The 10186-nt window shown below is 49.0% G+C and overlaps 3 protein-coding genes across 3 annotated transcripts; 2 read left to right on the forward strand and 1 right to left on the reverse strand.

Moving 5' to 3' along the window:
• Positions 1-2087: 2087 nt before the first annotated feature.
• EI90DRAFT_3021069 (uncharacterized protein) lies at positions 2088-2460 on the forward strand (the record flags this gene model as incomplete). Its single annotated transcript, XM_039057605.1, has 2 exons — positions 2088-2184; positions 2231-2460. The coding sequence occupies 2 exons, from the start codon at positions 2088-2090 to the stop codon at positions 2458-2460; spliced, it is 327 nt and encodes a 108-aa protein (XP_038909722.1).
• Positions 2461-2899: 439 nt separating this feature from the next.
• On the reverse strand, positions 2900-3865 carry EI90DRAFT_2712537 (uncharacterized protein). Its single transcript, XM_039053508.1, has 4 exons — positions 3834-3865; positions 3587-3785; positions 3279-3504; positions 2900-3209 (listed from the first exon to the last, which is right to left on the reverse strand). The coding sequence occupies exons 2-4, from the start codon at positions 3658-3660 to the stop codon at positions 3006-3008; spliced, it is 504 nt and encodes a 167-aa protein (XP_038909723.1). The 5' UTR covers positions 3661-3785; positions 3834-3865; the 3' UTR covers positions 2900-3005.
• Positions 3866-6137: 2272 nt separating this feature from the next.
• Positions 6138-9057, forward strand: EI90DRAFT_3083725 (PPPDE putative peptidase domain-containing protein). The gene is made up of 9 exons (XM_039062073.1): positions 6138-6439; positions 6555-6633; positions 6711-6815; positions 6875-6887; positions 6943-7017; positions 7079-7578; positions 7637-7712; positions 7774-8556; positions 8624-9057. Exons 1-9 carry the CDS (start codon positions 6345-6347, stop codon positions 8845-8847), a joined length of 1950 nt encoding a protein of 649 aa, XP_038909724.1. The 5' UTR covers positions 6138-6344; the 3' UTR covers positions 8848-9057.
• The last annotated feature ends 1129 nt before the right edge of the window (positions 9058-10186 follow it).

The raw sequence follows: 10186 nt of genomic DNA on the forward strand, positions 1-10186 counted from the left end.
TACACACGAGATGAGAACGAATATCATCACAAACGCAAAAGCAGCCAAGCACAGAAACATACAAGGAGGACGAGGTCCATGCAGGCGAAGCAACGCATGTGCAGTTTGGGGTGGGGCGCTATCCGGTGATTAGTCCCGTCAAATTAAGCCCAGCGTCGGATAGTGAAGTCATGCATGTCGGATCGTGCCAGTATGACGCTGGAGTTTTAGCTGTTATTATGCATCCATGTGAAACGAGTTCAAAGTTTGATGCCCACGAATGCTAGTTACGTCGGCGTACCTGGCGCGTCACGAACCAAAATGACGATGAAACGTGGAAACTGAAAAAATGACGCGACAAGATCAAGAATCGGGCTGAGAGCGAGATGGTAGAGGGATAAGACAAGAGGTTGATTAGGGAGTGACTTGCGTTGGCCAGTTCAAGCTTCAGTCTTCACTGGTCATGCAACCAGGCTCTGTATACGTGGGGGCCAACCAGGACATATAATTTGAGGCTGGAGAAACATGAGAGACATGCAAGAAACATGCAAGATTTCCGAGTCAATGCAGACTACATGAACGAGGAAACGGAGATAAAAAGAAATGTCCAAGAGAGAAAGTCCAGAGTTGCGGCTGGCCCGTTACATGGGTTGAGGACTGCAAACAAGAAATCATGCCTCAGTTCGAGATGTGGGAACTTTCTGGCCAGAAGCGCTGCAGCGTTACAGCGTAGCAGTTACAATTGAACCACCGAACAAACTTACACTTGTCTCAACGACGTCGACCTCGTCACACACTTCTTATGCTCTCTATATGTACTTCGAGTGGGAGTTTGCTTGTCAGTCCTCTGGCGAAATTACCCGAGTCCGAGGCCCCAGCAATTAGCGTACTGATCAGAGGCTCAGCCACAAGTCGTCAACTTGAAGGTCATTGTGCAATTTCATCAACTCCAGAAACTCGGCTGTGCGCTTGTGAAGATATGTTGAGAACGAGTTAAAGAGCTCAACGTGGAAATCAAACGGTCACGGTTGCCTCCGAAGATAGTCCAAGATACGCAAGCTACTAACAAACGCGGTCCCGAGCAATTAGTTTTATTCATCTCAACTGGTAGAAAGACTCGCCACTTCATCCTTTCTCGTGTCACTGTTACGTTCTCATGCTTGGTCCACTCATCCTTAGCCCCAAGTTCTCCAGATGTCTAGATTTTTTTGGGCTTTTACGAGCAGCCGTTGCAAGTGCGACTCGAAGTGATCTGAAGCTTGAAGGAAGTATGGGACGAGATCGTTATTATGCGCGCGCACTGCAACTCGGCGTTGTTAAGGAATTTCGGGAGGAAGTGACAAACAAATCCTCGAAGAGATCATGCAGATGAATGAGAGTTGTCCTGTTAATTTTTTCTATATAGCTGATGAGAGCGCGGGGGGCTTGTAATGTGGGTGCATCCTTGTCCATTATGTAATGGGAGGCAATTAACCGTACCGCGGACCTTTGAGCTGAAGCCCTGAAGCCCATCAGCAGTTTCCTTCGCGTTTCCTACAAAAATCATTGGGCAATTTCAATAGTGGCTCTTCTTATCGTAAATCGCCAGGCCTTGAACTGCTTTCCTCGGTGTCAGAATTTCAGATGGGAGGACAGTTTCGATGCGCTCGTGTAGGGCCATGAGTTTAGGGTAATAAGGATCGTCTCCAAGCTTTACGACGATGGGGGACGTAGTGGAAGTAGAGTCCATATAATAGGGGCATTACAGATAGGAAGGAAGAGCCAATAAACATGATGCTGGATTCCATTTGTGGCTTTGGGAAGAGCAATCTGCATAGTGACTGTGAGACAGTAATGAGATATGTTAGAGAGATAGACAGTTAGACCCACAGGGGCTTCTAGAGGAGCCAAACCACTGAGCACAAAGCGTCCAAGAAAACCATCGCGAATAACTTCCCTGGATGACCAAGACGCCCAACTTTCACTCTCGCTCGTGGACTTGGGGCTACCCCTATAGCTCGCACAGCGCCTCGGCTCAGTTCTATTCGTCTCGATCATCGTTGAATTACTTATGGCAGCACTGGCCAGCGGCTTGATGACACTCTTCAGAATCAGATTTTCATATTTTCATGAGACATGGTTTTGGTCTTCTCGGATTCCTGTTGTCCATTTTCTTGCTCCTGAAAGTCTCTGAAAACTATGACGAAAGTGCAGAGGTGGGATCTAGTTAGTGAACATAGCGTGAATAACTATGGACTTGACGTGAATCAAGAACTAATTTTAATCTCGAGTGCGGGCGCCGAGAGAACTGGGGGAGAAAAGAGAAAGAAAGAACGAACGACCCCAAATAGAGGTCGCATGGGAGATTCTGTCACACTCTGCTTACGGCAGGATACAAGGAAGGTCTACGCGTCAGATTTGGATGAGCGACCAGTTGGGTCTAGAGCTGATCCAAGAAAAACAACGCCAGAGCCGAGGGCAAATCGGATATTGCTGTTTTAGCGCCTGTAGCCTTGCGTGTGGGCAACCCAGGTTGCCGGACGTTTTGGTCTCTATGCAGCGGTGCCGATCACAAACGCTGTTCTTTCCCTAAGTCGTCGATCATATCAAGATCCTAATCCTAATATATGGTCAACCAAATCAGATGTGCAGGTTTTTTTGGTCTCTAGTCTTGTCAACAAGTGCATTTGAGTGAAGGTCGTTGGTTCTACATAGTCGAGACATGAAGGTCAATATTATGGTGTTCCAACTTGGCTGCCTATCTGGCCAAGGGACACCACAAATCAAACCTATCCTTGAATAAGTCGAAGGAGACACAACAGCCCGACCTTCCATGCGAGTTTTGTTTGGAGTTAATCTCGGAACTTGTATTTACACATATTTGTCCAGAGATAGGTCGACGGGACTTTTTCCGTTCGGACGGAATGGCTCGAACACACCAAATGGATAGGCAGTTTGTGATTTACAAACATGATTGAACAGAAAACAAGACAGGTGTAGTAACAGGCGCAACAATCACAAAAGTGTTACATACATCTCAACAATGGTCAGACACAGCATGAACGAAATCCGAAAGACCAAAAGGCGACGACCACCATAGAGTCCACAATGGAGAACGAAGATAAGAATAAGTCAAGTTGATGAAATGAGGTGGGATGGCCCGAAAATGGGTAGCGCAAGGGACCGGGAGGTCGGGGAACGAAAGCGATAATGTGCGTGGGAGGGATGCTATTCAGAGCGAGCGGTGTGATCTATTGTGAAAGGAAGCAAGAGAGATGTCAGCTTCACAGGTTACATGAAAGGATAAAGGGAGCACGTACCACTTCCACATCATGCAAAAACGGAGATTGCCATTCAAACAACAACACAACCGCTGGAACCTCCTCCAGAACCGTCCATGTCGACGGGCTCAATGGTCTCGATGCGGATGTCCTCCTTTGCGGTCTGAGCGGAGGTGAAGAAGTAGGAGGTGATAGCAGTGAAGGAATCCATGGATACGATGGGGAAGGTGTCGATGAAAGACTTTGGAAAGGTTTGAGTGGGGAACTTGTTTTAAGTGCTTTGGTCAGGCTACCGTGCTTATGCTGGAACCTGAGGAGAAAGCTGGTAAAGCCGTCCACAAGCGCACCTCTTATACGCCATGGCGGTCGTTGGGCGGAGTTGATTTCTCAAGTTGAAGCCAAATATGGAAAGTCTGAGCATCCTCTACTTCAGTTCTACCTCCGCATGTACTCATCATCGGATATGTGCCTTATGAACTCATGAATGGGTATTGTCGGGTTAGTGCAAATATGAACACAATGTCTCTGTTCGGGTGCGAACTGTTACTGGGGTTCCCATCAGACGCCGGTTCTTCAGTCCACTAACTTACGTACCAGCTTTGTCTCCGATAGGCACGTACCTCCGCCAAGGACTGGGTGTGTGCTCCACCGATACTAAAGTGAACTCTCCGCACCGTACGTGGGATCAACAACGAACCCATGAGGTTTCCCCAAGAGTGCAATATCACCTAAGCGCTGCCCGCTCGGCAAAGTCAGCAGGCACATCTGCTCGAATTTCATTTGTCGTAATCCCCATATGAACGAAGATCAATCTCCACTAGCATCATCAGTCTACGCTAAGCCCTCTAGCTCCGACACCGCGGAGGTAGTGTCCCAAGCCTTCTGGCGACGAAGGAGAAGGGAAGCAAGGGCTAACGGAAGGCAGGGGTTGGTCAGACTGAGGTTGGCGAACGGTGACCCAAATGCGCCGCTCTGACATGAACAAGTCCGACATCCCACCGCGGAGTTCACACTCTGTCCTGAAGAGGGAAGAGGGTTTGAGAGACAAAAGTGGTAGGATGGGAGTGCCACTATTGTTCAGGAGGGTTACGCCCGGTCAATGAGCGACAAGCCCCGATATTTCGGGGCTCACGCAGAGGTGCTTGGAGACTGTAGTCATATACTTTTCACGTATGTTTGCCTTGTTGTCATGTCTCTGGGAGGCGGCTAAGGATGGAGCCTTGTAGAGAGCTTTGTAGAGGCGATACGAAACGGCCACCATGACCAGCGTGCGACAACAGATACGAACCTCCACTACTCATAGCTCGGGGTTTGTAAGCTTAATTACTCCTTTTACGAGGAACAAAAAACCGTTCATCCAAGTTTACATAGTACTGCAAGCCTGATCGGGTTGACTCAAGAGACCAATGCGCGATCAATGACCGGCCTTCCAATCGGGGCAAGGGAAATACCCGAAGTCAGATGCTCGGACAATCCCAGATGGGTTGGACATTGATGGAGAATCAATGGTTCGTCGGGGTCATCGTTCCCTGCATGATCGCGTTACCTCCGGACCTCTTTACATAAACAATTCCTGTGCACGTCACGGCGTGTGCGTTGGGAATTAATAGCAGCCTGACGCCCCAGATGGCCAAAGGTTTGGCGAGCCACGGCACTCTATGACCGACGTGGCGAGTCCGAGCTGCATTCTTAACTCTCCTTTTGTCCTGCACGGGTACCTGTGCAGGCTGTGGCCCAGTAAGTAGGGCCAGGTCACAGGTGACCTGATGTGGCCCATCACCACTAACTGCGATGGATTCCGAAAGGGCACGATATCCAACATCGTGCTCATACTACTACTTATCACAGGTCCTGTAACAGTATGAACTGGCGCGTCTCGGAGAACCACTTTCGTTCGCCACCTTGAACCGCAGCTAGTCACCCACAACAGTACGAGTTGGCCACTGGACCGCTGTTGCGAGAAGTCACTATGCATCTTACCTCCAACTATCTGTGTTCATGCTGTTGCGTTGTCGGCCTGCTGTCCGGATTCCAGTATTAATTCTTTCTATTGCACTCTCATATGGTAGCTACACACACTCCGCTGAGAACGCGTTCTCCATGCCTGCTTAGGGCTCGACAGCCTCGGCGTTCTCCTCCGGATCTCTCTCTGACGTGACTGTCAGGTCTTGGATAATGTTCTTGTTTCTACATACCACTACGCGAGGATTTACCGGGAAACGGATTTCCACGGCCATTACGCGGACTGATGAGGTAATGGGGAGATTGTCGCTGTGTTTGCATGCCATACCATTCGGGTCGAGAGACTCAGTCGGCTTCAGAGGAGGTCCCGAGATGAATATGAGAAAGAAAGTGCCGCCATTCAAGGGATGAACATCCTTGTGCACGTCTTGAACACAGCTAGTATTGCCTTCATGTTCTAATGACTATTGGCGTGATTTTTGTGACCTTCCCCTCGAACCCTTGTCAGGCAAGAAAAGGGTCTAGAAAAGGTCCAGAGCATGTATTCCCCGCTTTCGCCTCGTGTTTCTTTCGATTTAGTTTCTGAATATTCTGTACGAGTCGGGCGCAGGGATGTCGTTGCGCAGGAGCTGGTTGAAGCCAGGGTACGTATTACCTTGAATGGATGCAGTCCTGGCCATTGGGAGACAAATTGAGAAAAGCAAAGCACTCCAATTAAGGGCGGCATGGCGATGTATTAGCGGAGATAGTTCAGAAAGGCAGGATAATATTGTTCCCAAATGATAGTTATCTGTCCCTCGACTGTGGCATTGTGGTCGGCAAATGATTCAGACAGTCTTACTCATCCTCCCCATTGGCGCTCTTCTTGCAGCCTGGAAGATCCGGCAACGATGGAGCTTGTTCGCGTTGACAGCACATTTGATACCACGTGTGTGTGAGAAGGTGACGCGTTCCTTCGATCGGAATAGTTTGTATTTATTTCCTCCCTTTTCTCGAACGTGCTTGCGTATGCACCCCTGACGCCTGGGGATCATTATCCTGGTCTTGTACTTAAGCCTTGAACCTAAGGCAGCATAGTCTTTGTGACAATCCCTAGGCGCCCGCCAAGCCCTCAAATCGTTCATCTTTCATTGGGACCATCATATGGGTCGCCCGGTAAAACTATTTGTCTACGATCTTAGTCGTGGCATGGCTCGTGCCATGTCCCCTCTAACTGGAGGCCAGATTGATGGGATATGGTACGTCGGTTTGCAGTCCTTGCTCCCTGGCCACAGAATTGCAGCTTCTTACGTCTACCATCCCTTCACATGGTTTCGTCGTTCTGTCAATTTGAAAAAATGTTGACTCTCAAAGGCATACGTCCGTCGTTGCCTTTGGCAAGGAAATACATTATGGACCAGGGATAGTTACCTCTGCTCCTGGCACGACATTTGTGGGTACTATCTTCCAATTCCGAAGTGAAATGGGTGGGTAGGGACCAAGGCTGACGTCGACCCATATCTCGGATAGCTTGGGTCGCCTCTTCATGTATATGATATGGGCGAGACAGAAATAGACCAGGCTACATATGATGACTATATCGATGAACTAAGGGGCCACTATACAGCCGAGAAGGTGAGTTTGGGAAGCAGTTGTACCATATCGGCTAAGACGGTTGGAACGCTATTTTCTAGTATCATCTTCTAGGTACGGAAACCAATCCGAATTTCCATGAGGTTAGCTTGATTAACGGTTCCCTCAGAGTTCAACTGCAATAGCTTCACGAACGACGTGGTTGGTTTCCTCACAGGAGGGACCATCCCCGCTCACATCAGAGGTAATTGCAGATGAGATGTATTTTTCCGTAACATTATTCTTACGCTTAATTTGCGATGCAGAATTGCCTGCTCAGTTCCTTTCCACTCCCTTGGGTCAACAAATGCGCCCCATGATTGATAGCATGTATCGTCGCGCTCCACCGAGCGCCGTTGGGGTCTCACCTCCCCAGACGTACCCTGCCCCCGCGCAAACTCCCTCTCCTAGTGTTGGCTCTTCGCTATTACAAAATGTTGCTGCTCGAGCCGTGTCTGGACCTGCTGCTGCAGGGACGCAACCGAGTCTATCGTCACTTAGCTCTCACCTACTTGTCTCAACAAATTTAGCATCATTTGAGTCTATATTGGAGAAGCATAGAGGCGTTATTGCACTATTTGTACAGAACTTGCCTTCTGAGAAGAAGCTAGAAGTTGCCTTCGAAGCTCTTGCCAAGGAGAAGGCCAATTTGAACAGGGTTGCTTTTGTCAGCGTTGATGCCAGTGTTGGCAATGCCAAGGACGTTATAAAGAAGTGGAATGTCGGGAACATTCCTAGCGTCCTGTGCCTTCTGAAAGGAGAGAAGGTACGTAGCCTGTTGGAGTGGTGCGGTCGTGCATTGCATTCTTACATGAATGAGGCAGATATCGGAGTCGGCTTTGCCTAGCATAGCGGAGCTCAGGGCGCCCGTCGAAGGTTTCCTGAATACAGCCTTCCCTCGTGAGTGCGAGTTCGTTCATTGATGCCGGGAAATCACATTGATTGTTATTTGGGGTCATAGCACACCCTCATAGAAGCCTTGAATTGCCTGCAACCCGAGCGATCTCCCTATCTCCTATCCTTTTCTCCCAAGTCCCTACCTCTATTGACGTTCCTATCACGCGCCTCACGTCTATAATTGATGCCAAATCTAATCGTCCGGCCGCTGTCATCAAGGCCAAATCCACTCTCACCTCCTCTTTTTCCGCCTTCCTCAAGCAACGTTTCCCTCCCGGAACGTCAGCCACGTCCAAATCACACGTCGACGTTCCCGTCACCACAAAGCAAGTGAAGGAATGGTCGGAAATGACAAGTGCGCTCGCAGACACCATTCCACCCGTTGGACTCTTCCCCCTCGTTGATCTCTGGCGTCTTGCCGTCCTTGATAACAGACTTGCGTCGACGAACGCTCCGGCGGTCTTACAAAAGAAAATTTCAGGGTACATCGATAAATCGACGAATCCTGGCTCTCTTTCTGACGTCCCTAAACCTGTATTACTCACCATCCTCCGTCTCGCTGCCAACACATTTGCCTTTCCCAACGCCGCAACAGCCTCTCGTGAGAAATCCATCGCGATTCCTGTGTTGGTCGCAGGGCTGTTGCATAGCGATTCTTCGGTACGAAGTTCCGCTGCGAGCGTTGCATTTAATATCGCGGCTGCGAGACACGCGAGTGTGAAGGATTCTGATGCGTATTGGGATGAGCTGGCGAGAAGGGAGGTGGATGGAAGTGGAGCGGAGGACGCTGAGCTGGCTTGTGCTTTGCTTGAGGCTATTGAGAGGGAGAAGGAAAGCGAGGATGTTGGTAAGTTTTTATATCTCGACTATTCGTTCCAATGCTTTTTTTTTGAATGGTTTTTACTCTGACTTAGTTCATCGGCTCGTCGCTTCCCTTGCTCTCTTGGTGTATTTGTCTCCATCTTACTCGCCGGATAGCAACGAGGTGGGCGACATGCTAGAGGTGTTGGACGCCAAGCAGAAGATTCTTTCCAAGCTTGAACCATCTGGTTTTGGTGCTGAAGATTCATCGACTGGCATCAGCAAGCAGGAAGTGCGAAAGTTGGTCGAGGAGGTTGGAGGCGCTTTATGTCCTTGAATGAGATTCAGGACGTGATGACGTATGACTGGTGTTCACAATGGCACTCCCCTGTTCTGTAAATTGGTTAGGATCGTTACGTACATGCATTCTTTGGATGGATTGACACATCGCCATGGCGTTATACTCTAATTGGTAATTTTTTCTTGTCCGCCTAGAAAAATGTCCTCAAATTTAAAAAAAAAAGAATATCAGTCCAACGGTGGTGCAACACTGAGCTCGAACAGTCCCCAAAGCGGCTTGAATCCTTACGGAGATTTGGCCATTGCGGCGGCTTTGCTTACAGTTGCTTTCGGTCTAAACTCCAGGATTATAGGACCGCCGAGGAGCTATGACGCAAACCGCGCTGGCCGAGATGACTCCGGATCGGACAACGTGGCAATGACTAAAGCCAGGTGGTAAGGCCCGAAGACCTTTGATCTTCCATCTAGCGTGAGGAGGAAGCGCTAATCCTTAGCCACGATTAGATATTTTCTGTGTCCGCTACGTAGGGCAACTACATTAGCAATATGAGTGGGCGTGCAATTCCAGAGTGCGCAGGACTTTCCCCTCAGTACACCGCACCAATTCAGGAGCCATGAACCTTATGGTCCCTGAAATAGCAAAGCTCCTACTGGTTTGAAATCGCCCAGGATCCCCAAGAGTTTAAAGGCGGTTATCAATGCTCTTTCATTATTTCCGATGAGAATGTTGTCCTGGCGCGAGGCAGTCGTTAACATGATTAATACACAGCCCTTCCGCAGTGCGCTTACAGGCTTGATATCCCTATGAACGATGGGTTGTTCGCGAGTGTGAAGATATCGGAGGCCACATGTAACATCCCGAATCTAGTGTTCATCGAAATCTTTCGTTAAAGGCTTGTCTGGGCATGTTGACGGATCGACTGACCAATGTAAATCTGTCCGCCCGTGGATTTGATCTCGAATACGTGTGATAAATCCATTTGACATCATGGCGAGACAAAGCCTGCAGTTACTGCGTTTCCTTCCTCGACGATGTATCCGTAGAGGCGAGCAACATTTTCATGGCGCAATCTCTCTCATACTTTCATTTCTCTTGCGAGATGCTGCGATAATGTTGATTGTGGACTGGGTTCCACAATGAGATATTCAGATGTCTGATACTTTTCCGCTTTGGGATCTTGAAGTGTGACTTCTGGAACCAGGAGTTTTAGGCAGACCTCATCCAAAACGTTAGGGCGGCTTACCATCATCATTGACTCCGGTCCTCCTCCATACACGTGAGTGTCCACCGTACCCCACTATGTGACTGTCGTCCTTCCCTCATCATTTCGTCTGTTAAGTTCTCACCAGGAAATCTCAAGAACTCGGATGTTTCG

The sequence above is a fragment of the Cantharellus anzutake genome (assembly GCF_015039405.1).
Source record: "Cantharellus anzutake strain C23 chromosome Unknown EI90scaffold_99, whole genome shotgun sequence".
NCBI classification, from domain to species: domain Eukaryota; kingdom Fungi; phylum Basidiomycota; class Agaricomycetes; order Cantharellales; family Hydnaceae; genus Cantharellus; species Cantharellus anzutake.